Below are 27,015 nucleotides of genomic sequence, written 5' to 3' on the forward strand. Positions count from 1 at the left end.
CACCAAATTTAGCATGGGCATATCTTTGGATCTGGGCAATTTTTACACAATTAAATACCAAACACTGAGCACCTAGCATTATTTGCTCACACATATCTGCTCCCTGCTTGGTTGACATTACGTGCATGCCCAGTGAAAAACAATTATGTAAAAACAGACTCATGCTTTCATTGTGCTTCAGCAAAGTTCAAGGACCTTTCTGTCTGGTAACGTGGTACAGAATATATTAGCATAATTGTTGGGACTCAACCTGAAAGATATGTGATGCTGGACAAAAAAGGTTCTGCAACTTGTCACTGTTGCTGATATTTACACAGACTTTTATTATTTTGAATCATCATCATCATCATTATGTAGATCTTTTGCCACTCCACAAAAACACAGTCTGTTAATGGCACAGAACAAATATATCATGAAGTTCAAAACCAGAGAAGAAAACCTAGCATGAATGTAAAATTGAAAATTATGGTAGGCAAAATATATGGACAAACTATTTTCCTTTTTTTTCTGTCGGGACATTTTAACTTAACTTTTTACAACTTTAAGCACTGTCTGTGTGTGTTTTAAAGCTCTGAACTTTAAACCCCAAATTAAAGCATGTAGATTTGTATGAACTTGCACAGTTCCTGGTTTCTACTGAATCTCAAGAAAAGCTACCCATGTATCTGTACAAAAAGGACAGAGCTCAGTTGTTAAGGTGCACTAAAAAAAGTTTCTTAAAGCAATTCTTAAAGGTTCATATTAATGCAAGGATACATACATCAAGTGTTACAGAGAAGCCAGACCTGGATTCTGATTAGCTGTCATAAGGCATGAGACAACACTGACTCTTGTCAGAAAGTGTCGAAGGTCTCTTGTAAAATGCTTTACAGATTAGATGACAAAACACAGGAAATCCACAGATCATTTTTGAAGCTCTGAGAAACAATCTGTCATACCAAGAGAACAATTTTAAACGACAGTTTTCAAATACTACAAAAGCTGCAAGATGAACCCCTTAGCTGTTGTTGAAACATACCAGTATTTAGCCTGGAGTTTTAAGCATGCTATAGGAATCTATCATTTGGTTTCCTTTAGCTCCTAGCCATACCTCTAAGAGGAATAAAACCAAAGTTTTTATTTAGTGGTAATCCATTTTATGAAAGGGCACTGCAATGTTAGCAACAGTGAAAAAGGAAATCGGACTGTTATTTATTCACTAATGAGGATGGACTTGTACAAATGCACAGGCCCTCGACAATAAGGTGGGCTCTGAAGATTGCTCTCATATCAGCTTGAACGGATGTTATCACAACCACACAATAAAGTAGGCCGTCCAGCTTCTGTAATGCACTGAATTCATCTTAAGGAATGGAAACGAGCAAGAAATCCAGAAAAACGCACGGTCAACAGTGACTTTCCTGTCTGTTGTCTGATTGCACACCTACTTAAGAACTCGATTTTAGTAGAACAATCATACTGCTTTCACTCTCCTGCACCAGAGTTAGGCAAATCCCAGTCTTTTAGGGCTGTAGTCTCTCTGGTTTTCATTCCCCTTCTTACTTAATTGAAGTAATCAATCAGATAAGAAGCCAATCAGCCATGTTTTAGATCTTAAGCTGCTAATTGAAAAGTACCTTTAAATCATGCAGGACTCTGGGCTTTCTGGGCTGGGGCTGCCCATCCCAGCTACAGATGTACCGCAGAGGGGAAGTACATCATCAGGGCCTGAGGAAACGCAAAGCGAGGTCACCGCAAATCATTCCAGATCAGATCCGAGCGATCCGGCACCAGGATGAAGCGCACGAGGACAAGAGGCAGTCCGATGCACGAGGCACATGCTGTTGCTCCGAGAGTGTGGGATCGACTCGCCGTGAAAAGTCGACATACTTTGCTGGGAACGCGGTGGGGGGTGGGGGTGGGGGTGGAAGGGGGAGGGGAGGGAGAGGGAGGTGCCTCAGAACTCCTCGTGCACGTTGCGGGCGTAGTCCATCAGCTTGCTCCCAGTGAAGTACTCGCTGTACTTGAGGATCTCCTCCAGTTCCAGGTTGCGGTTCTGGTTCTCGTCCGCCACTGCGATCATCTGCTTGGCCTCATTCAGGGCGTTGTACTCGTTCATGGGGTCCATGTACTCCTAGAAACCAGAGAGCCAGCTGTCATACAGAGCTGATTCCTGGGGAGGGCGGGGGGGGCACGTTCTCCACTCCGCCATCAAACTCAAACACCAGAAGCAGCTGACAGGGTACGTCTGGGGGTTGGGAGTGTTCCCTACCTAGTTTTTTTACCTATTTTAAATATACCCCAAAGGCACCATCAGGTTCCGGCACGTGCCTGCTACCGAAAATGAATCTGATTTATAGAGCTGATCTCTCAATTTCTTTCACAAGGGCGGAAGGACATCTTGCTTTAAGAGGATGACGAGCAAGAGGCATGAGGGACAAGCTGTCGCTCTGTGCAACCCACTCTAGGTTTTACAAGCTGCATGCTCTTGCAAGAAAACAAAATCACGCCTTCTTCAGGGCATGCCAAGTCTACATTCATTGTGGAGATTTATTTAATATGCATGAGATCTACACACGCTTCAGCTGCTTTGCAAAAGGAATCTTCACTTGGAATGATCATATCTCGTATGATCTGCTAACCTGCTGACTGTTTTCTGAAATGTTTTTAAATCCGAGGCTGTACTGCCTGCGACACTGGAGAAAGCTGGGAGTTCAAGCAGGAAGCAATGACTCGCATCTATAGAACTGTGATTGAGAACGTGCTCCCCTTCTCAATAACCGTGTGGTACAGCAACACAACCGCGCAAGAGAGGAAAGAGCCGTTCGAGCAGCACCCAAGATCATCGGACGCGATCTTCCCTCTCTTGCGACAGGCGCATCAAATGGAAAGCTAGGAAAAACCCCTCCCAGCCTGCCAGCTCCTTTTCTTAAATGTCTCCCTTCAGGGACGAAGTTTCAAAGCATCAGATGCAGAACCGTTCAGTTCCGAAGTTGCACCTATCTATGGGGCATTTAGTACCTCAATATGGACAGTAGATCTTGGACATTGCATTGACTGAATACTAAGTACAGTACAGTCTCGATTATCCGACATAACCAATCAACATGCTATATGCTGTATGAGTGCAAATGCATAATATTGTAACAATAATTGTTTACACTTACAGTGCCTTGCGAAAGTATTCGGCCCCCTTGAACTTTTCAACCTTTTGCCCCATTTCAGGCTTCAAACATAAAGATATAATTTTTTTATTTTATGTGAAGAATCACCAACAAGTGGGACACAATTGTGAAGTGGAACGAAATCTATTGGATTTTTGAAACTTTTTTAACTAATAAAAAAATGAAAAGTGGGGCGTGCAAAATTATTCGGCCCCCTTGCGTTAATACTTTGTAGAGCCACCTTTTGCTGCGATTACAGCTGCAAGTCGCTTGGGGTATGTCTCTATCAGTTTTGCACATCGAGAGACTGAAATTCTTGCCCATTCTTCCTTGCAAAACAGCTTGAGCTCAGTGAGGTTGGATGGAGAGCGTTTGTGAACAGCAGTTTTCAGCTCTTTCCACAGATTCTCGATTGGATTCAGGTCTGGACTTTGACTTGGGCATTCAAACACCTGGATACGTTTATTTGTGAACCATTCCTTTGTAGATTTTGCTGTATGTTTGGGATCATTGTCTTGTTGGAAGATAAATCTCCGTCCCAGTTTCAGGTCTTTTGCAGACTCCAACAGGTTTTCATCCAGAATGGTCCTGTATTTGGCTGCATCCATCTTCCCCTCAATTTTAACCATCTTCCCTGTCCCTGCTGAAGAAAAGCAGGCCCAAACCATGATGCTGCCACCACCATGTTTGACAGTGGGGATGGTGTGTTGAGGGTGATGAGCTGTGTTGCTTTTACGCCAAACATATCGTTTTGCATTGTGGCCAAAAAGTTCGATTTTGGTTTCATCTGACCAGAGCACCTTCTTCCACATGTTTGGGGTGTCTCCCAGGTGGCTTGTGGCAAACTTTAGACGAGACTTTTTATGGATATCTTTGAGAAATGGCTTTCTTCTTGCCACTCTTCCATAAAGGCCAGATTTGTGCAGTGTAAGACTGATTGTTGTCCTATGGACAGACTCTCCCACCTCAGCTGTAGTTCTCTGCAGTTCATCCAGAGTGATCATGGGCCTCTTGGCTGCATCTCTGATCAGTCTTCTCCTTGTCTGAGCTGAAAGTTTAGAGGGACGGCCAGGTCTTGGTAGATTTGCAGTGGTCTGATACTCCTTCCATTTCAAGATGATCGCTTGCACAGTGCTCCTTGGGATGTTTGAAGCTTGGGAAATCTTTTTGTATCCAAATCCGGCTTTAAACTTCTCCACAACAGTATTACGGATCTGCCTGGTGTGTTCCTTGGTCTTCATGATGCTCTCTGCGCTTTCAACAGAACCTTGAGACTATCACAGAGCAGGTGCATTTATACAGAGACTTGATTACACACAGGTGGATTCTATTTATCACCATCAGTCATTTAGGACAACATTGGATCATTCAGAGATCCTCGCTGAACTTCTGGAGTGAGTTTGCTGCACTGAAAGTAAAGGGGCCGAATAATTTTGCACGCCCCACTTTTCATTTTTTTATTAGTTAAAAAAGTTTCAAAAATCCAATAGATTTCGTTCCACTTCACAATTGTGTCCCACTTGTTGGTGATTCTTCACATAAAATAAAAAATTTATATCTTTATGTTTGATGCCTGAAATGTGGCAAAAGGTTGAAAAGTTCAAGGGGGCCGAATACTTTCGCAAGGCACTGTATATAGGGCTTTTCTGGACACTACCTGGATGAGGCCATGACTGGTAAGGGCCAATGGAAAATGTGGCCAGGACACCGGGGTTACACCCCAACTCTTTTTTGAGAAACACCCTGGGAATTTTATTGACCACAGAGAGTCAGGACCTCAGTTTTACGTCTCATCTGAGGGATGGCACCTTTTTACAGTATAGTGCCCCCGTCACTACACTGGGGCATTAGGACATTTTAGAATTATCTGACATACTATCGGTCCAGTTTAGGTCAGATAATCGGGACTCTACTGTCCTGTCTTTGTGTAAGTTCAGTGTAATGTGTGTTTTTGTGTAAGTGTAATACATAATTTTTTTTGTTATCGCTGTGTTTTTCTTATCTTGGCTGCCCTGTAGCGAATTCCATCCACCTCTGCTGCCTTGGCAACGAAGGACTGAACTGGATAAATGCCTCCCAGGAGGAAGCAGGCGTAAGAGAAGAGCCCACCTCCAGCTCCTCCATCGTGACGATGCCATCACGGTTGGCGTCGATGACTTCCTGGAACTCCTTCTTCCTTTCTCGCACCCAGTCGTCATCGATGTCCTGGGCCTGCTGGTTCTCCACGGTGCCCATGGGCAGCGAGATGAACTCGGAGAGGGTCAGCTTTTTGTCTCCGTCTTGATCTGCAGCACAAACATCTTCATTCAGTCCTCTGGGGACCGTGCTGCACTCGGTCTAAATCCTAACTGTAGCGGTACACCCCTCAGATTTAGGGGATAGGGATTATTATTATTAGCAGCAACTGAAATACAAGACATTTAATTTATGAGCACTTGGCAACACCCAGTTCCTATTTGGTAGCTCTTACACACAAGGCACTAAGGGTAATACCTAATACTATACTTTAAGGTGTGCTCATTTTATGCTTTTAATGTTTTAAAATGGCAAAATTCAACCATTTTGATTGCAGACTGCAGTCCACTTATGTAAAGTATATCATGCTGTACATATTCTATCCATTCAAGCGTAGCACAACCTAAGGGCCCTGCTCGTCTTGGGGATCAGCAGTTCAGCAGCTGAACTTACAGCTCTAAAGCATCTTCCCCTGCTGTGAAGCAGGAGACAATGCAGCACCATGGGAGAGCTGGGAAGAGCTGCAGGGAGTGGGAACGGCACTCGGAGGGGTTCAGAATGTGGGGGGGGGGGGCCCTGGAGGGGAAACACGGACAGGGGCGGGCACGCACCCAGATCGCGGACGATCTCCTTGACCATGAACTTGAGCATGCCGCGGCTGTGCTCGGGGTGCAGGAAGGAGAGGAACTCCTCCTCGTTGAGGAGCTGGTCTGCCGGGGGGCCGTCGGCCTGGAACCAGCGGTCCTTCAGGTTATCCAGGACCTCCTGGGCTGCAAACGCGGGGCAACAAACAGGGCGTTACGCGAAAGCACCTCCCCTGCCGCCCGTACACAACCTGTACCGGCCCAAACTGAAGGGAAGAAAAACACTAGCACACCACCACACCACCACACCTGGAGGAGCTGTTCCGTCACCTGCTTTGGTCTTGTGCATTTCGGTTCTAGTTATCAAGCCACAGCAATCAATCTCAAGAATCTGGTTCCTGTTGAGCGATGTGGCCCACAGGTGTTAAGAGAAATACCTCCATCAAAACTATGGGGCATCTTAAGTGCCTGTAATTAGCATTTCTCCAAGGAGCTGAGGCTAGCAACACTCAGCTCTAGTCTCGAGGAAAGATGCCTGCAGTCCTGATGGTGATTGGATCTCCTGAGCAGTGGTAGCAGAGTGGTGTGTGCAACTGCATTTTCATCAAATCCTCATGCGTTATATCATGCTATATCACTGCTGATTGTCTCTGACTCAAATGCGCGTGGCAGAGCTCAGAAGACAGAATCCATAAAGTCACACAGTCTAAGGTACACAGTGGGGTAGGCTTCCACTGAAGCATTTTTTGTGCAATTCCTTGTTCTTTGTGCAATTTCACAAAACAGAAAGCATTGTGGTTGGAAAACGCTTGGGATTTTTGGTCATCCGCAGGAAACACTCAGTTAATATCTGTCAAATACTTCCTGTCACACCACTGGCTTTAATTGTGGGTAAAAGTAGGTATGAAATAAAGATCTCAGTGTTATTATTAGGTATTTTTTTAATACTGAATACTTTAGAATGGTCTTTATATTAATTGGTTCTGTTATATAACCCTTTGCTCCTACTGTATTCAGTACCCACATCTACTGTCTCCTCTCACTGTGTATTTTCATTGTGTATTGTGTACATTTTCAGAAACCATCCTTCGAGTCCATGTGTAGTTAAACACAATCATTCCTCTCCCACTAGAATAATGCATGACAAAAGTATTCATTTTCATTTCACAAGAAAGATCCACAATGTGGGAATGGGTACTTTAACATGCTAAAACAATCAAACAATTATACAGCGGTCTTGTCAGAATTCACTCTTCAGTGTTTGATGCCGAAAGCACGTCTAGTCATTCCAGTAACACAGTGAGGTCGAGATGAAACACCACTCAACTTACTTTCTTCGTCCACTTTCAGCTCCTCGTTATTCTTAATTCTTTCCGCAACTTCCTTCTCGTTGAAGCCTTTACTTGCCAGAAACTTAATCCGGTATTCATCCCAGGTGACGTGTCCTACTCAGGCCAAGAAACAGAAAAAAGGAAAGCCTTTCTTCATACTGATGAGAAATTCTATGGCATCGCTCGTGTCACTGAAGTATTAAGCCCCAGGACTCCAGGGCTGGATGGAATCTAGACATTAGGCTTTGCGGGATATTGAAGCAGTAATCTCATGTAATCTTATAACACGAATCCCAGAAAACAGGCAAACAATCTGTATTGGCCCAATATTTACTGATGGAACTGCTTCAGGACAGGCACTGAGGAATACTGCCACTGCCCTGACAGGGACTGATGTTAACCATAATGTGACAGAATGACAGCTCCTGTCCCGCTTTCATTCCGAGAACAACCTCACAGACTACTAGCGCAAGGGCCAGTTTTGGGAAAATAAACTTGACTAGTGTGAATAAAAGCCAAAAAGCCATTTACAGATTTAAAAATTGTAAATGAATTCAGAAAAACCTACCCACGGGAAACAAAACAAAAAAAAACAGGTAGTAGACAGTTTTCTCTCAACAGTATTAAACAACGCAAAACAATTGGTGAGATCATAACATAAATCTATATGACTGAAGAACATGATAATGGCTATAGCATGGTTCAGTTTGAGCATTTCAGCTAAACAGCCATATCACCCTGCAACTCACAACTGGCAGCCCACTGAAGCTCAGCAAGTGTGAGCCTGGTCAGTACCTGGATGGGAGACCTCCTGGGAAAAACTAAGGTTGCTGCTGGAAGAGGTGTTAGTGGGACCACCAGGGGGCGCTCACCCCGTGGTCTATGTGGGTCCTAATGCCCCAGAATAGTGATGGGGACACTATACTGTAAAAAGGCGCCATCCTTTGGATGAGACGTAAAACCGAGGTCCTGACTCTCTGTGGTCATTAAAATCCCAGGGTGTTTCTCGAAAAGAGTAGGGGTGTAACCCCGGCGTCCTGGCCAAATTTCCCATTGGCCCTTACCAATCATGGCCTCCTAATAATCCCCATCTCTGAACTGGCTTCATCCCTCTCCTCTCCTCCCCACTATGGCTGGTGGGGCTACACACTGGTGGTAGTGGAGGGGATCCCCATTACCTGTAAAGCGCTTTGAGTGGAGTGTCCAGAAAAGAGCTATATAAGTGGCTGTAAAGAGGCTGAATCTGAAGATGGAAGAGACACAGCACACCGTCAAAGCAATCTGGAACACAAACAATCCACTCCAGACCACAGCTACGGCGCATCACAGAAAATGGTTGCCTAGGGACCCTTTCAAATACAGAATACAGAGGACTTGTTTGATCAGCTGCATCAGTGTATTTAAGGCCAACCTGACACTGTCTTGTAAAACATCCGTAACACGAATGCCTTCGACTTCGGTTTTAGGGAAACGGTGTAATTTGAGGGTACAGTCTCCTACCATCGCCATCGGGGTCAACGGCTCGAAAGCTCAGCTTGTTTTCTTTCACGGCCTGCTGGAAGTGTTCCTCCGTCTTCTCCATGATCCAGCGCTGCATCTCCTTGGCGCTGACGCTCTTATCTCTGTTGATATCCACCCTGTGAGGGCGACACGCTACCTCGTCAGCCACTGGAGTGGAAGGCGGGGGGGGGAAAACGTATTTTGTCTGGCAACATATATGAACAAGGCTGCTACACAACAGTGGGAACCATGTTGTCATCCACGGAGGTCAAAATGAAAAATAAAAGGGCGGCGCAGTGTTGAGGCAGCGCTGGGGCCCTGGCGTCTATTTCAGACATGGGTGCCGTCTGTGTGGAGTCTGTATGTTCTCCCCTTGCTCGTGTGGGTTTCCTCCGGATGCCCTGGTTTTGTGCCACAGTCCAAAGACATGCTGGCAGGCTATTTGGCTTTTGGGAAAATTGGCCCTGGTGGGAGTGTGTCTCTCTGTCTGTGTGTGTCCCGTGTTGGACTGGCGTCCTGTCCAGGGTGTACCCTGCCTTGCGCCCGTTGCTGGCCAGGATAGGCTCTGGCTCCCCTGTGACTCTGGATTGGGAGAAACACTGTCTTTTTTCAAGAAATGGCTGGATGAGATTCTCAGATCAGTTAGCTACTAACGACCAAACAGCCTCTTTGTAACCACGTTCATACAGCCACCAGGTCCTCTTAACACTACACCCATAGAGAAGATTTCTAGTAAAACACACAACTGCATAGACCTGGTTTATAACTGACCTAATCAAAAGCAAGCCAGTTAATGCATAAAAAGCCAGAGGAGTCATCGCCTGTGAAATTTAAATGCGGTTTATCAACAAATTCATGTTTTTGTTAACATTTTCCATCCGTGCAATAATAATGATGACAGCAGAGAACTGACTTGCAAAGTCAATGATTGGCTTTTGGCCTCAGAGTCCATACCTTTATAAAGGAACTAAAAAGAAAAACATCCACCCATTTTCTAACCGCAATATCAGGATTGCGGGGGAGCTGGAACCTATCCTAGCAAGCAACAGGCACAAGACAAGGTACATCCTGGACAACATACCAACTCATCTCGGGGCAGACGGACACAGATGCTCACCCTCTCACACCAGAAGCCAATTCACCTTCCAGTATGTCTTTGGACTGTGGGAGGAAACCGGAGCATCCAAAGAAAACCCCATGAGAACCAGTGGAGAGCATACAAACTCCACACAGACAGCACCCCAGGACCCCAGCACTGCGAGGCAGCAAAGCTAACTGCTGCGCCACTCTGCCATTCTGGACCTACAACAGTCTGAGAAGACGGATCAAAGTCCTGACTACCCTAATGACTGAGACCCTCCTAAGCTTCTCCAAACAGGACTTCTGCTCACTGCTGCTCCTGTCCTGTGGCCCTGCTGCTCCAGAGATGCCCCCCATCCTTCAGTTGTCCCACAGACAGCTCCCAGTCCCTCCCGTCTCCCCACGACCCCTCTTGGCCTCCTGTCCCCCTCCTCAGCTGTGCCAACTCTGAGACTCACCTTCCTGGGCTTGCACTCAGAAACTGGCACTGCACCCTAGTAACTGTAAATGTAATACTGTTTTATATCGTATTAAAACTCCTGCACTGCCACTCAGCTGTAATTGGGGTTTTACTGATCGTAACTCTTTTTATATCTGCCTTGCTCTTTAATATTACTGTTGCTGGTTTTTTTAATACAATGGCACTAATAAAAGGGCTTTGATGGAGGGGAGTATGATCCAGCTGACACCCTCCAGAGCTGGAAGCAGAACCACTACTCTGTTGTGCAATACAAACCCAAATGAGTAAAGAGCACCCAAGAGGGGACAATGAGCTTCACCTTATGTGGATCAGAACCGGTTTCTAAGAACAGGGCCCTGGGACCACTGACTCTTCCGGTTTTCATTCCAAACGAGCTGTTATTAAAAAGGGCTGCTCGCTCAGTCCTTGGCTTAGGACATCACCTGCTTTAGGAGAAGCCCTCCAAGAAAGGTCTTCAAATTAAGCACACTGTTGCTCTAAATTGATCCTAATGGGTGCTAAGTTACAATGTGCTGAGGCAGGTCAGAAACCCACCTGCACACCACAGGAAGGCTCAGTGACTTAGGCTCCGGACTGGTGCGAGACTATACTCCAGACAGAGGGGAATGATCAAATCCAGCACTATGCACGGAGAAAAGCTAACCTGCATCTCATCTACCTTTCAAGGAGATGAAACAAGCTGTACAAGCAATGCAATTAAAGGGTCCCATTAAGACCTAATGAAGCACTCGGCTGGAAGGAAAACCACCAAAGAGGACTGTGAACTATCCTGAACTGTTCTCTTGAAACCATCATCAAACCAGCTCATACTTGCTGAAGATCTCGATCAGCTTCCTGCGGTTTTTCCTGGGCTCGGAGTCCTCCTCGAACTCCTCCATCTCCTTGCCCAGGAAGACCTCCTGGTGGAAGTCCTTGTTGAGGTGCCCGTCCATCTCCATCTTCACCCCGTTCAGGTGGTCCGGCGGCAGGATCTCGTTGTCCTCCTTGCTGCTCGGCGACTTGTCCTTGAGCGCGGACATGTTGGCCGGCCGGGCGTGAGCCCCCGTCAGGAGGGACACCGTGAAGACAAACAGGTGCACAGAGCCCGCAGGCCAGCAGAGAGCCATCCCCACTGTCGCTGAGTGGCCTCGTCTACAGGTCTCCCCAGTCCCACAAATCCGGCAGAGAAACAAATTGCTGGGAACAGGACATTAAGAAACCTGCATTAAGGAGGGCACCAACTCTAACCCACTGTGTGATGACGAAACACGATGCAAGATACAGGTTCTCTTTCGTAATGATACTAAGGGGGTAACAACTGGATATTACCCAACAAATCTCTCTGTTGGGCCGTTGACCGTTTCGTCAGCCAGATTCCCCAATCCTTAATCTGATCTCAGCAGCCGCCGTTTTCACATTTTCCGGCAAAAGCTGACGTGGAAAGTGAAAGTCCGATCTCGGCGTCGCTATCGACCGCTTGCATCTCGCTATCGGAAATACGACCGATGAAGATCTGGCGAGGACCGTTTTGCATACGTCTTGCGAAACACGGGTTAAACTTTCGAGTAACAGTTGCTTGCATTTCAAGATCGCGTTTTTTTTTTATTTTCAATCCAAAGGGATACCGAAACGCTTCAGGTGCATCCCTTTTTCAAGCGTGAAATTAAACTTAAAGAACCGCCGCGTTCATACAGTACTAAATCAAATGCGAAAACTCATTTTAAAATATTAACAAGGATGAATAACCTACCTCCTGACACCCCTTTTCCTGTATACCCAGGTGAAGTCCCACTGAAACGGACGTAGAAACGGCAAATCAGTCTGTATCTCTGCTGCTCCCTGTTTTATGTCGTCCTAGTTCCTGTACACGTGGCTATTTCTATAAATATCCCACTGCCGTACCTCCCCTCTCAATTCAAACCAGATCCGCAAGAGCTTCCAGATTTATGGCACAGACGCTCAGGAAATATCGAGCTCGCTCCCACTTCCTAGACGAAGGCCCAGCCCCCGTAACCTACAACACAAACCCACGCCAACGCCAACAAGCCTCTCCAATCCCAGGTGACTGGCCTGCAGCCGGAGGAAAATTGCAGCCGAGCAAATGTCCTGCGCCCTCTGGCGGAGAGATGTGGTTTTTCGGTCTAGGCTAGGGCATCACTTTAATTAATGGGAGTTGGGGCTTTCATCAAATAAAATCTGTGTAGCTTTCCTGCGTTACCTTTCTATAAAAATCAATCAGTAGTATTTACAGACATATATGAACATGAAATAGCATGACAGGAGAAAAGTAATCCTTTGAAGAAAAATACCAAAAAAGTAACACTTTATTTCTAAACATGTCACAACTTGGACTTAGTTATTGCAAATGACACCTTTGTTTCCCACTTATCCTATCTGGAACTAGGCCTTTCTGATCTCCTAGCCATTCTCTTTTCGATCAGGGATCCACTGTCTCACGTTCTGTATGTTTCTGCAACCGGCGATCAGCTGACCAGACTGGGTTTGCTGATTTGGCTCTGTCCTCATCGTCTTGCTTCTGTAAAACTCTGACACACTGGAAGAGAAGGGACAAGCATTTCATAGCTCTCTTTTCACCACTCTTTAGCTCCTCTTAAAACTCACACCACCTCCTGTGCTCACTCTGCTCTCTCAGTCTCTCACAAGACTAGAAAGCAGGTGGCATCTTCCAGGCTTGACTGTATATCGTAAGTCGTGGATGGAGCACTTGAATACAGGGATGCAATAGAGTCTTCCAGCTTCTTCACCCTAGTTCCAGCTTTTTCTCCCACATCCTTGAAAGCAACCATAACAATCCTAGTTTTTTAGACAATAACACAGTACAGAAACTGCACTTATTAACACTAACAATCTTTTTATGGCTTCTGATTACAGTTCTCTGTCTATATCCTTATTCTGCTTGGCCTCAGTGCTGATTTTAATACTGTTAAGCATGACACCTTACTTGCTCCTCTTGAGACAGTGTTTGGAGTTTCCCAACTGCTTTTAATTTACTTAATTTACTGATTGACGACGCTTTGTCCCTCTTGGAGGTTCCAGGTCTGAAACTGGACTTATTAAGTCTGGTGTTTCTCAGGGCCCTTTACATGTTCCTGCTTGATCAGGAATCATGATCACATGGTCTGAATGATCATTTCTATGCTGATGAGATTCAGATCTACGTCCGTACTAAACCTGACACTACAGTAGCCGTTTCTGCACTCTCTAATTGCATCTCTGACATAAAAAAAACACGAATGCTTGAAAAATTCCTGCATTTGAACTGTGAAGACTGAAGTAATGCTTCTTGGCACTGTACTATTTGACCCACGTGTGCAAAATACTGTGAAAACGTCATTCTTCTATCTCAGAAATATCGCCAGACTATCCTATGTGTCCTACAGTATGTCGTCTCTGACTGTAGCAGAAAAGCAGATCAACACAGGTCTTCTCTAGAATTGATTACTGCAACACCTTCTTGCTGGGGTATCTAAGTCCACACTGAGCAAATTGCAGTACGTCCATAATTTGGCTGCCAGAATCTTGACCAGTTCAGGATTGTGAGAGAGCCGGAGCCCCTCCTGTCAAGCGGAGAATTTTCAGATATGCCCCGTATGGAAAAAAAGGCCTGTGATTAATTGCTCAGCTGTCGCCAGTATTAGAAGAACATGTTCCTCCAGGACCAGCGACTCAACTCGCAGTTAGGTTGTCAGCGCGCACGATAACCACTACAGTCCTCCACGCAGCAGGGGGCGCCAAACACGCGACGGAGCGACCGAGCTCGCTTGCGCAGCCGCCCCAGCATGCCGTGCACAGCCCGCTGCGCTGCTGCAGGTACCGCTCGGATGGGATGCTGTCAGAGCGGCTCTGCTGCGGACGTGACTGAGTCAGCTTCTTAAAGACCTATATCGTTATAAAAAAAAGCCAGTTGCAAGCTAGGGCACAGTTCTGCCTCGCTGTGCCGATGGCAGGCAGGCGTCTGCAACGATTAAGCACTGCGAGGTTATGGGAATGTACGCGCACTTAACCAAATCTAGGGTGTTGCAGAGGTCAGTGTCATCTTCGTGTGACTAATTTACAATGTATCGTGCTGTTTCGGCAATTGTAATTGAGTACACCTAAAGATAACGCAGTACGCCAATGTCGAGGCATTTATATCGTACGCATTTAAAATAATATTTCAGTTTGCGTGTTTTTTTTTAAATAAAAAATAATGAAACGGTGAATCGGCAATCCAACCATAATTATGTTAATTTGCACGGTCTAGGTGAGACGCAAAGCTACCGATATCAGTTAATTATAACATATTTATTCAGAGGTTGTGACTCAATTGCGTACTATTTTCTGCCCTCGTAGTGGGGATGCTCTTCAGTTAGATACGCTGTCAAAGTGATCAGATCGGTCAGTTTCGCTGCGCCGCTTTGTTATCAATGCAAATGAACAAAAGAGCGGACGAGTATTTCTCGAGGACAGGGAGACGCAAAGGCATTAATAGAGGACATTTTGTATCCCCGTTTCTGCCTTTGTTGCAGATACATTCTGCGAAATCTTCAATATTAGCAGGGAAATAAGTGAAGTCTTCCTCTCGATGTGCATGATTCAGTTTTCAGTATATCTGAGTATCTGAGTAATTCCTGTAGCTCCCTCTCGCCCTAAATCACAAATACCCTCTCAGTATTCGTAGGTCCGCTTTCTAATTTAAGAGGTAAAAGATACGGTGTCTTACTAACGTAGATGATTTTATGGTTACTGTACATCTTTATGCAACATTAAAACAACACTCAGCTTTCTCGAACATCTACGCATCTAAATTAGGCTTTTAATAAATGCATTAGGCTTAATTTGTGCAGTCGTTTAATTCGCGAAGTGATAATGCCCCGCTGCTCTCCGCTGGAAATCGCCATTAAACACGTTAGAATCCATCGTTTTAATTTGTCAAATATGTTTGATTTGAAACAGACGAGCCGGTTAAATAAAACTGCCTATAGCTAAAACTGTAGCGTCGATCTGCATAAACGTCAATGTGGAATATTTCTGAGAGATCGTAGGTTGTTAGTACAAAGTCTAAAAGAACTTTTGACTTTAATCTAAAGATAAAAAACACGTCAGATTTGGTGTTCCTCTAATAAACATCAGTAAGCAGAGGACAGGTGAGTTTGATGTTTAATTGTATATTTTTCATTCTCTTCAAAAGCTGCCTTTGATCAGCTTTATTAATCTATTATGATTAAATTGTGCATGCATCTTCTGCATGTACAATAGTTGTTTTTCTTTGCTGTGCTTTATAGAATTAGTTGAAGTGCAAATTTCAATATGAGTTATTTTAGGTTATTGCCAATGACAGTTATTGATATGGATGTCTACATGTTCTGTCTTTTTTCATGACGGCAAAGGTCACGTAATGCTTCCATGAAAACAGACTTAAAAGTCTCAGAGATTTAGTCTCGGCATCAAACCATGATGTAAAGGGCCCAGTATCTCTCTGTCTGTAATGTGCCCAAATATTCAATGCATTGGCAACCCTACTGTATGTAAAAATCTTTTGGCTATTGGTGTGAAACTGGCTTTTTAGACGTTTCCAGTGAGGTCACAGTGTTCTGCGCTCTGAATGTAGCTTAAAGGGACCATGCATGAGCCTTATTCCTTCCGTCTAAAAATCTGAAGGAGATCAGATCCCTTCTGAGACATCTGAGACTGGAAAGCTTCAGTGCCTCTCCTAAGCCGTGCCCTTAATCTCCTCACCAGGAATTTCTCGCTCTTTTCCCGATCTTCTGCTGTGCTGGGCGGCGCTCTGTGGCGAGCGGGCACGAACCGGACGCCGGCTCCGGGGGCTGTTTGCTTTCCCCTCCCTCCGCCAGGTCTCCCCGAGGCGGGGCATCATGAACCTGGCGCGGCTGGTGTGCCGTCACAAGACGGCCCTGGCCCTGGGGGGCGGCTGCCTGTTCGCGGCGGTCCTCCTCTACCTGGCCAAGTGCACGTCGGAGGCGGCCAAGGGCCCGGAGCCCGGATTCCCCGCCCAGTCCGAGATCCGCGCCGAGCGGCGGGACGCCGCGGCCAAGGTGCTGAGCGCCTTCCTGGTGGTCTTAATCACCACGGGGCCCAAGTACACCGAGAGGAGGAGCATCATCCGGAGCACCTGGCTGACGAAGGGCGACCCGGACGTCCTGGGCCTGTTTGTGGTCGGCACCGAAGGCCTGCCCCCCGAGGACCTGCAGAGCCTGGCCGCGGAGAACGCCCGATACAAAGACCTCCTGCTCCTGCCCAACCTCAGGGACTCCTACGAGAACCTCACCCTCAAGCTCCTGCACATGTACTCCTGGCTGGACCAGAACGTGGACTTCACCTTCGTCCTGAAGGCGGACGACGATACCTTCGCCCGCCTGGACGTCATCAAGGAAGAGCTGCGCTCCCAGGAGCCAAGGAGACTCTACTGGGGCTTCTTCTCTGGCAGGGGGAGAGTGAAGTCGGCTGGCAAGTGGAAGGAGAGCACCTGGACCCTGTGCGACTACTACCTGCCCTACGCACTGGGGGGGGGCTACGTCCTGTCCTCGGACCTCGTCCACTACATCCGGATCAGTGCTCCGTACCTGAAGGCCTGGCAGAGCGAAGACGTCTCCCTGGGCGCCTGGCTGGCGCCCGTGGACGTCCGCCGGGCGCACGACCCCCGCTTCGACACCGAGTACAAGTCCCGGGGCTGCAACAACAAGTACATAGTGACGCACAAGCAGAGCCTGGAGGACATGCTGGAGAAGCAGCAGATGCTGCTCAAGGAGGGCCGCCTGTGCAAGGAGGAGGTGAAGCTGCGTCTGTCGTACATCTACGACTGGAGCGTGCCGCCCTCGCAGTGCTGCCAGCGGAAAGATGGCGTCCCCTGACCGCGTCTCTGCTCGCGGTTCCTGGCGGCTGCCCTCCGGGACGCGGCGGGAGACGTTTGTTTCCTTCCCCGGTGGCCGGCAGCCCAGGTGAAGAAAAGACCAGATTTGAGGAGGACGGCGAGTCTTCGAGTCATTGTTTGCAGTCGTTTTTTTGGACCTTCACTAAGCGTCTTAATGAACGAGCCAGGTGGGGTTAAAAGGGGGCTGGCGTAATAATAGCGGATAATAACGTCATAACGACCTGGCCGTAACAACAGATTATTCTGTGGCTCATACCAAGAAATGAGCCATTTCCGCCCCCCACCCACCCTCGTGGACTACGTTGTAACTGCTGGTGGTTTGATCACGCATATAAGGAAAGCTTTCATTTAGCTGCCCCTAAGTCCCTTTCTCCGTAGTTTGAGTTTATGGGCCCGGCCGAAGGCGGTGTTGAAGCTGCCCTTGGCCCCCGAGATCCATTGGATTTGAAGGCATCGTGGGATTTGCCACGCCGAGGCAGCTCTGCTACTTCAGAACCAATCCCGTTCCCTTGTGTGAACACTGGTACACAATTGTGGAAGTCGGCTTCTTAATTTATAGTAAACATTTTTTTTTTAATTTAAAGACGCTTTTGAAGGATGTGATTTTCTTTTCCTGTATTGATTTGGCGGGGGTGCGAAACAGTGGTCCTTTCTCCCCCCCTCCTTCTGGGTGGCTGTCAGACTTTATCATTTGATTTGACATTGCAGAACGTAAATGGAAACTTCTGTGAGCGAAGGGGACGTGCTGTTACAGAAGGAAGTGAAATCGGTGTTCCCAAAATGATTTTTTCCCCCTTCAGATTTACACAACATGTATGGTACTTGAGTGATGATTGACTTCCATTCATCCATTTTCTAATCCCCTTTATCCAATACAGGGTCACAGGGGAGAGCCGAACCTCACCTGGCAAGCAACAGACACAAAACAGGATCTGCTAGTCCATTAAAGGGGCACACACAGACCTGCATATACTCATACCAGGGCCAATTTCCCCAGAAGCCCAGTAACCTACCAGTTTTTGGGCAGTGTGAGGAAACTGGAGCAACCAGAGAACATACAAACTCCACACAGACAGCACCCCAGACCCGGAATTGAACCCAGGGCCCCAGTACTGTGAGGCGGCGATGCTAACCATTTTGCCACTGTGCCCATTTAAAAATGATCGTGAACCCCCCAGAAATCAAAGAAAAACAAGTAGGGGAAAAACAAACCACATTTCCCCATATGAATAGTCAGACATGTTTCTGAAGTACTGTTTCAAGAATTTTAATCAATGATGAAAATTATCCATAAATATTCACTGGAAGGCGTGCAGATAGAGGGAGTTGTGGTGGATGAAGGGATGAGCTGCTGCCTCAACTCTTTGAGTCCAGGGTTTGATTGAGGCCTCGGACACCTGCTGTTTGGAGTTTGCATGTTCACCCCAGGGCTCGGACTCTCTGGGTGCTCTGGTCTAATACCATATCTTACGCACAGCCTGGATGGGATGATTGGGGTTTCGAGTTTGTCCCTGTTTGTATGCATGTATGTCCCGAGAGGGACTGGAGTCCTGTCCGGATTTGTGATTCTGCTCTTCCTTTGGGATAGGTATAAGGTTTTTACCCACCCTTACTGTGAATATCTGGCTTTTGGACAATACCTGCATAGACTGACTTTAATTAGGTGGTGCTGGCGTGGCTCATACAGTAACCAAGATCTTCTACCCCTGGTGCTTGACTGCTTTATCTCTGGTACGGGATCAGAGTTCATTGACGGAAAAGCTTCGGTGCCGATGACAGTGTGTGCAGGCCTGAGACTCAGAAGCCCCTTTGAGGGGGAAGAAGCATCACTTTGCAAGCTGCAAAAGAACAAGTCAGGGAAAATTCCACGCTGAACAGTAAAAATAAAAACCACATTTCTGCTGTGATTTTTCTGTCGAGCCTTCTTCTATCGAGCATTGATGTAGTACCTGACACAGGATCAGCCGACGAAAGGTGTCTTTTTCTCTCTTTACTTTTTAGTGTGGAATTAACATCTACTGTAGTTGTTCTTTATGTGTTTTTTTAACTATTCTATTCAGATAGTGGTATATTGCAAGTAAAAAAACGATGCAATTTAACCACTCACAATGCAAAGTTTCCAACATTCCAATGATTATTTGCAAAAACTCTCTCCTTTTATTGAACCCGAATAATAAAGTTGAAAGACATGTCACCTTAATACACCTAAGTGATATTAATTGTTCTCATTTTAAACTGTGTTGCGAAAACAGTTCTTGACCCAAGCAGGACAACTTGTAACAAATAGGAGTAATAGGTTTATTCCATGCCGAGAAGAGAAGAAAGAACACAACGTTTCGGCCGTGAAGCCTTCTTCAGGTGAAGAACTTCTTCACCTGAACCTTTTTCACCTGAAGAAGACTCCACAGCCGAAACGTTGTGTTCTTTCTTCTCTTTTCAGCATGGGATAAACCTATTGCTCCTTTGCAGCCTACGCATGCTGACGCAGCTCCCCACCTGAACTACTTGGAACAAAGAGTAGTTTTCTGTTGGACCACTAGATGTCGCCATCACTCAACTATTAAAACCTCTTCATCGTTTCAATTGGAGATGCCCCCCCACGACATTAATCTTAAATCCACAAAACCTCCTGAAGAAGGACTAACAGAAAAGTTTAGCATCTCATTAATTCAGCAACAAAACACATTTACTTGCAAATCTCACAATTGCGAAGAAAAAGAATATCGTTTTTTTTGCTGTATATCACACACCAAGCAACAAAGGCTGCATCTGCGGTTTATGAAGAACCTGCCGGATGAAGTCGCAGTGGCATTTTGCTTACTGCTGGAATAGGGCAGTGACCTAACATGGCTGTTCAGTTTTTGTCCTGTTGCTTAAGGTAAAACAGAGAATGTGGGAGAAGCCAACGTGTCCACGCCTGCACCCTGGCGTCTTCGTCTCATTGAATTACTAACAAGCAAACGAGCTCGCCGGACCCAATAGCCCAATCATGTCTGTGACGCTGTGGTTTGTGCTCTGAAGAATAACTCAAGGACCTGTACTCCTTGAAAGGAAAGAGCGCTTGAGGAACTCGTCCTGCCCGGTTTTGCAGAGGCTAAATGTCAGCTTCAAGACAGTGCGCTGTTCAGTACTGATCCGTACTAACGGTCCAGCCTGTGCTAAGGTATGTTTTAGACCTTGCTGCACCACACTCTTGAGTCCTCACATTTAACCCTTTATCACATTTCAACAATTCCTGCTTAGCAATTAGCTGCTAAGCAAGAGGTGGTAAACGGGGGAGTTCCGATTTTCTCCTAAGAGATGTTCATTCTGTTGTGAACATCTGAATCACCCAGCTGAGCATTCACCTGGGATGACTTAGTCAGTACCTCTGAGGTACATGAAAAGTCCCCCCATCTAGCAAGTTCAATGCCAAAGTTTCCTTACCTTACCTTAACCAATCTGCGTAAGACCTTCGTTTAAAACCTGGAATTATTTTGCTCGGTTTTGATGCACAGTATCACAACACAACGATAATGACCTGTTTTTAAAAATTAAACGATATGTAAACTAGAGGAGGTTCTTGTGCAATGTTGAGCATTATGTCACTTGATGCAAAACGCTACAGTTTGTGCTTTGTAAGCTTCATGTTTTTTTTATTATTCTGCCTTATTTACATTGTGTAGTTTAGGACAACGCCATGGTAACTCAACATTTGTGTAACAGCTAGGATAGCTACACAACGGCCAGGTTGGCGCTTTCCTTGGGTACTCGGGACAAGAGATGGCGAATAATTAAGAGACGATTAATGCAGTCAGGCTTGCACCTGGGAACCGAGAGAAAAGTCACGTGAACACGAAGGAACTTCTCTTAATGAGCTCAGGGTTTTAGAGAAGTATGGAAAAACAGTATAGTGCAACATCCTATGAGATACTGTACGTGCAGGCCTATTGTACCAACATGAATGGCCCTTTGAAACCCAACTGTCTATCCCTGTCTACACCCAGAAAAAATAACGGTATTATCGTCCTGAATTCTGCACCTGTTCACGTTTTCGGTCCGTCACAGTATCGCAGTTATTGCGCCCATCGCCCTAATCAGTTTTAAAGCGCATCACCAAGCAATCCTCAGTTTTTAAATTCGGTAAAATTACGTTTTAAAACGGTACGTAAAAGGTATTACACTGCTGTAGCCCCTAATACAACAATGTTATGTTCTGTTAAAAACTGGAGTAGAAAGTGAGGCACTCTCTGTATGTGAAAGGATAAGAGGAACGATTTTTCCACCAAATTCTGTATTTCTTTCAACATTTCTAAATATGGAAATCGGATGATTTAAACCAGCAGCGAGGCCAAATAACACACAGGAATAGGAAGAGCTTTTATGCGAGTATAAATATGCGCTAAACTGAAATAAACGGACCAGAAAACAAAACTATCGTCTTGAAAAATGCTGGAAGCATAGCTTGGAAACTAAAAAAAAAAAATCTCATTTTAACACGCCTAACGGACCGCTAATTGCGCAACACCATATGGGCAATTTTTAATACACCTGGCAAAAACAAACGTTTAAGCAAGAAGCCTCTGCAGATTTCTTTTTTTAAATGAATTTGAAGGTGCACCTCTACAAAGAGAGGCCGTCAATGTTGACATGAGCCCTCCTCTAAGTTTCAGGACCTGTGTATTTAAATCCTCGAGATAGAGCAGAGCACAAGAGCGACGCACTGCCAACCTGACGAGGTGGGAAGAAAAAGGAAAAAAAGAGCCCAAACTCCGATCCTGGAAGCGTCTGAGAGCTCGGCGTTTTCACCCTAAAAGTGTCAGCAGCAGGAGGAATATACTGCAAATTATCCCTGAATTCAGAAAACAAGAACGCATCGGGGGGGTGGGGTTGCCCTTTTTGGGGGGACTTTTCGATTTTGAAGCTGTTTGGGAGCTGTCTGCAGGTTAGACCACGCTTCTGCTAGAATGAACGGGGGGAGACTAAAGCAAATCTCTCTTCGTGTAGAAGCCACGTGTGAAACGGACAGGAGTGGGTAGGGGGGTCGGTCTGTGCGCCGCGCTTTCCAGCCAGCCCCGCTATTAAGAGATTTGACACTTCGCCTCGGAGCCCGGCAACCGCGCGTCAAGGCGCGGATCCGGGGCTTGGCACCAGACATTGATGAAAGAGGGAGAGCTGCTGCCCTCCCCTGCTCACACACACACACGCACGCACGCCCACCGGCCACCCCTTTCTCCGCCGAGCGGAAACCGTGCAAAATCTCCCTAATGGGTTTATGTGCCGTCAGGTCTTCGCAGGGCTTTTGTTCTCCGGGACCACTTCGCTTGAGATTAATTCAAAGCTGAGCAAGCCTGCGTGCTCGACCACCGTGACGCCGACTGGATGACAAGTGCGCAGCCCGGTCGAGGCTGTAGCGCGCAAGAGGCAGAGCGGCCGCCCAGCGCTTCCAAGCGGAGACGGGTTTGCTCGCGTCCCTCCAGCTGCATGAACAGTCCCTGCGAGGGAGCAGGGGCGCCGAGGACTCACGGGGCGTTTTATTCTTTAATTGGGCTTTTCTGGGAGGCAGGCGTGTAGTCTTGCGGGCGTTGGCACAGGACTGCCTTTTTTTTTTTTAAGATGAAGTACTGGTGGCCACTTTTGGTGGTTTCTGTGGTTTGGATGCAGCTGACCCTCTTCAGGGAGGCGAACGCCAAAAAAGAGAGGAAAAAGCAGAAACAGACCCCACAGCAGACTGAAACTTATAACGCCACCCTTTCTAACAGCGAAGAGATCAGTGGCAGTACGAAGGTATGTAGAAACGTCCGCCTTGTTATTTCTCTATATTCTTGTCTTCAAAAGTCATCTTCATATGCACCTGTTCGTTATATAGCGTGGTTATACAAACGCTATGCTCTGATATTATTAGTACGACTGGATAGCACATAGTAGAGTCGAGGCATCTTGATCTTAGCAGTCCACGGCGGAACTTCTGAATTGTTGCGATCACCCTAATGAAGTTGATAAGGGCAAATACAAATCACACGTCGTCTTCAGCTGCGGTAATGCTACAATTAACTAACTACACGCAACGCACACGCCCGAATCGTTTTCTCTTTCAAGTCATCGCTGTATCAGGAATGTAATAAGCTGTAATTGTACCGTTAATGTTGCAGTGGTTATCAGTGTCTGCTGTAGTATTTTATTTAAACTTTGGTGACCGTCTTTCTTCGCCACTTGTACTTTCGTCGAAGTTTAAAAGTGAAAATACAGGCACTGCTTAGATGACCAATTTTATTGCGAAACAAACCGGGTTTTAGTTTGAAAACCTGTGTGAAAATACTGAATAATGAAATGATAATGAAAACTCTGCAGATTGTGTGCTTTACAGCGTACTACAAATGTTTCCTATAAGATTGTAAGCAACCACAACTGAACCTACAGTACTTCAGACAGATCGAATTGTCTATAACGTTAAGCAGTACATCACAAAATACTTTGGCTCATTTTTGAATACTTTTGGTGTTATTCTTAATTGAGGATTTCTAGGAGAAAGGCTTTATTCTTTATTCTTTTATTGGGGAAAAAAAAAACCTCATGCTCTTATAAAGTTCACCCAATAACTTTTCAGTTGGGCTAAGAAGAGAAGGGAGGCCAACTGTACGTCAAAATGTTTCTTGTCTGCTACTAGTAATTTTCAGTTGAATTTATACTTTACTTTTAAGTGTCCTTACTGAGGTTACTGCTAGTTTCCAGAGTGTGAAATGATAATTTTGCTGTACATTTAGGTTTTTATAGTAACTTTTATTTTGCAGTGACAGAACTACAGCAGTTTCTCACATTCTCAATAATGCCTATCTGTATAGCTGACAGTGTTGTGGAGGGATTTTATGTCCAAGTCAATACAGAAACAAACCGAGTGAAGATAATAAAAGCATTATCTTTGGCCCTTTGAATACTCTGGTCATCTACTTTCATCTTACTCTTTAATTGGGCTACTTTTATTTTGCCCGTCTACCATTTACAAAGTACGTGTTGATTGTGACCTGCATTCTATAATGCAAAGGTTCTGAAATGTCTCATCAAAATTCTACTCCTTCTGAAGTTTCATGATCGATACTCAGTGAATAAGCTATACTATATTTCTTCCTCAGATGCACAGAGGCAGTGTAACTTTTATATCTTACACTCCTGTGTGTTATCTACTGTAACTCTTTACACTTTTGTGTAGGGCTCACAATAACTGCCTTTCAAGTTTGTGCACGGTTCAGGTGAGCTGTTTAGCTCACTCACAGTCCTGTGTAATGACCACATTATAACTTGTAAGGGATACGACTCTCTGTGGTGTTTGGCTGATTTAGTCAGTACATACAAGCAAAATTGTATAAACACATATCTTAATTTTAAAAACATTGTTCAGGGTTATTTTTAGGAAAGGTCCTTTTCTTTGGAGGTTTGTGTTTTATCATGGCGATGACTGTCACCATACAAACTCCACGCCAATAACTCCAGTTAAAAAACAACAGGTTTGATGCTGACCTCAGAACCATCGAAATTCCCCAAGGACGAGCAGGACAGACTGTGGATGGCAGAAGCACAGCCATCTGAAATATACTGGGGGGAGATGATTCGGACAAACGCAAACTAGTTGTGTGACAGTGTCCTCTGAGAACATGAAGCCGAAGCAGTTAGCAAGGGCATAGTTGGATGAGAACAATTTCCATAAAAAATGACAGCAAAACAGGATGTTCATATGAGACTTACAATCCCTGACTTTTTGCAGTGAATTCACAGGAGCTGAATGAGGTTCTTGTTTGTTAACAGACCAGGGCATAACAGAGCACTGATGTTGCTTTTTTGTAATACTGTATGTGCATGAGTGGTCAGGTGATGGACTTACTGCACTCTTTTTACAGATACAGTATGGCAAAGGACAGTGGGAGTCCCTTTTGGATCTCCAGCTTTTAATTTTATGACAACTGCATTGCCTTGTGGCTCCTAAATAACAAGGGTGCTTTTGCTTTTTTGCACAGAACAATGTCAGGAGAACTGGGCAAAAAAAATAAAATAAACACGAATAAACTGTTGACCTAGACATACAGATTTGGTCAGTGGGCAACTTTCCCTGCCCGTTTTTAATGCAAATGTCAGTCTAGAAATGTAGAAATCATATTTTAAGCAGAACTTAAACTATCTTGTATGATCTGTGTTTTTTAATTTGAGTCTTACATTTTGTTTGAATTCTTTTGAATTGTAAAAATAAAATTTTATGATGACAACCCTGAGAATGTAAATAATCAGCCTGAAAAATTCTACTCTCGTGTATTTCACTGTGACATGGAGAAAATCTGATTTCACTTGGTTCTGCAAGTTTGGCATGTTGTAATTGATGTATTGGACTTCCCCGCTGCTTACTTTTTTCAAACAACAGAGCACAGAGATGCGCAAAAAGACCAGAGCCTCTAGAAGACGAGAAGGAATTGTGAAGCTGAGGTTAAAGAAATGAAATGAGTTGCATTGCTCCAGCATGCATCACCGAACTCGGTTTTAATCCGAAATTGTCAGTGTGTAAACCTTCAGCAAGATCAAGAAATCCCTGGGAAAGAAACCAGAGAGTTTGGAGGAGAGCAGATCAGCACCTGTGTGTGATCTTGGGGATTAATGGAGCAAATTGTAGCTGGTATGACCTGAATGTTTATGCTAAATAAATGCAGGGACAGTGTATCGAAGAAGGCCTCTAATCTATTTATAATGGAGCTTTACTTAATAAACCCAGATAACCAGGCATTAGGCCAGCAATGCCAAAATACTGACATTGAGTCAGTAAAATGTCAAATTGTGGACATAATGACCTTATTGGTCATTTGCATGTACAGTATATGAGATGGTGTTAGGATTGTATGGACTGTTTTTGTGTTGGACCTTTTGGAATCAGGGCATGCAACTATAGAATTTTTAAACTGGTGTGCTCTTGTAATGCAGTACCTGTAATGACTTTAGGAAGTTAGAAATACGGGGTCAATTACTTCACTGTTTGAAACCTCAAGTAAGCATTGTGGAAGACAGCAATTTTGATTTAGACAACTGTTTCCAAAGGGGATTGGTTTTGCGTGTCAAAGTGCTACTGGTACTACTTCGCTTCTGTGTGAACCAGCCATCACCCAAGTCTTTTTTTTGCTCAGACTGTTTTATGTTGCATGCAAATCTGATATTTAAATCACATTTGTCTATTTCATGTATTACACGCCTGAACTAAATCTTTTTAGTCTTGAGCAGAGACGTCTGGGGGGAGACCCAATTCTGATCTTCAAAACCCTTTAAAGACATTGTACTGTAAGCCTTTGAATTTAAAGCCATTAGTGAATCACGAATGGAGACCAAAAGCTGAAATGACAAGGAAGAGCACTTAAAACCAGAGACACTTTTATAAAAAAAAAAAGTCAAAGCTGATGGCTTGGCTTTGTTCAAGTAGATGAAAACCTTGAGTCAATTAGAGCATTAGAGATGTTAGGAAAAAAGAGACAAGGCCAATCTAGCCTCTTAAGTTGCTAGTGCAGTGCCTCACCTGGGATTTGAACACACAAACTGCAGTGGACTGGTATTTGAACTTCGGTTACAGCTCCAAAGGCCTAACCACTGATCCACACTGCTAAGTTACCTGCCAAATGAGTTCCACAGTAGATATAAACTGAATGGCACTTCTCACTTCTAACCATTGTTATATCGGCATTGATGAGCACAGTTCAAACCAAAATGGACACAGTAACTTGTAAAACCTCCAATCACAAAATAAATGATATTTCCAGGTATGCGCAGCGCCGTATTGCCGTCAGTG

General features: G+C 45.2%; 3 protein-coding genes across 5 annotated transcripts in view; 2 read left to right on the top strand and 1 right to left on the bottom strand.

The window, feature by feature from the left end:
• Positions 1 to 303: 303 nt before the first annotated feature.
• On the bottom strand, positions 304 to 12,353 carry sdf4 (stromal cell derived factor 4). The gene is made up of 7 exons (XM_069183780.1): positions 12,084 to 12,353; positions 11,165 to 11,530; positions 8,794 to 8,930; positions 7,294 to 7,407; positions 5,990 to 6,148; positions 5,253 to 5,428; positions 304 to 2,113 (listed from the first exon to the last, which is right to left on the bottom strand). Exons 2-7 carry the CDS (start codon positions 11,458 to 11,460, stop codon positions 1,937 to 1,939), a joined length of 1,059 nt encoding a protein of 352 aa, XP_069039881.1. The 5' UTR covers positions 11,461 to 11,530; positions 12,084 to 12,353; the 3' UTR covers positions 304 to 1,936.
• Positions 12,354 to 14,143: 1,790 nt separating this feature from the next.
• b3galt6 (UDP-Gal:betaGal beta 1,3-galactosyltransferase polypeptide 6) lies at positions 14,144 to 19,130 on the top strand. 2 transcript variants are annotated; one of them, XM_069183830.1, is made up of 2 exons: positions 14,144 to 15,480; positions 16,076 to 19,130. In XM_069183830.1, exon 2 carries the CDS (start codon positions 16,210 to 16,212, stop codon positions 17,203 to 17,205), a length of 996 nt encoding a protein of 331 aa, XP_069039931.1. In that variant the 5' UTR covers positions 14,144 to 15,480; positions 16,076 to 16,209; the 3' UTR covers positions 17,206 to 19,130. The 2 variants fall into 2 exon arrangements, with proteins under 2 accessions (XP_069039931.1, XP_069039932.1); XM_069183831.1 differs by having other exon boundaries at positions 14,144 to 14,379.
• A 2,760-nt stretch (positions 19,131 to 21,890) lies between these two features.
• Positions 21,891 to 27,015, top strand: part of c1qtnf12 (C1q and TNF related 12) — a 53,233-nt gene continuing 48,108 nt past the window's right edge. Inside the window, exon 1 of one of the 2 annotated variants that reach the window (XM_069183875.1) lies at positions 21,891 to 22,991. In XM_069183875.1, the coding sequence (XP_069039976.1) occupies positions 22,821 to 22,991 (171 nt within the window). In that variant the 5' untranslated portion in view covers positions 21,891 to 22,820. The remainder of the gene's footprint in view (positions 22,992 to 27,015) is intronic. The other variant, XM_069183874.1, reaches the window with a different exon arrangement.

The sequence above is a fragment of the Lepisosteus oculatus genome, chromosome 25, assembly GCF_040954835.1.
Source record: "Lepisosteus oculatus isolate fLepOcu1 chromosome 25, fLepOcu1.hap2, whole genome shotgun sequence".
In the NCBI taxonomy this organism is placed as follows: Eukaryota; Metazoa; Chordata; class Actinopteri; order Semionotiformes; family Lepisosteidae; genus Lepisosteus; species Lepisosteus oculatus.

What these genes read in the sequence shown, in the direction of transcription:
- sdf4 (XM_069183780.1), bottom strand. Translation starts at nt 11,460, where the DNA reads ATGGCTCTCTGCTGGCCTGCGGGCTCTGTGCACCTGTTTGTCTTCACG. An exon ending in CGTTGACCCCGATGGCGATG is followed by an intron (nt 7,408 to 8,793) that starts GTAGGAGACTGT and finishes TGGCCTGAGTAG; the next exon opens with GACACGTCACCTGGGATGAA. An exon ending in TCACGATGGAGGAGCTGGAG is followed by an intron (nt 2,114 to 5,252) that starts GTGGGCTCTTCT and finishes TCTGGTTTCTAG; the next exon opens with GAGTACATGGACCCCATGAA.
- b3galt6 (XM_069183830.1), top strand. Translation starts at nt 16,210, where the DNA reads ATGAACCTGGCGCGGCTGGTGTGCCGTCACAAGACGGCCCTGGCCCTG.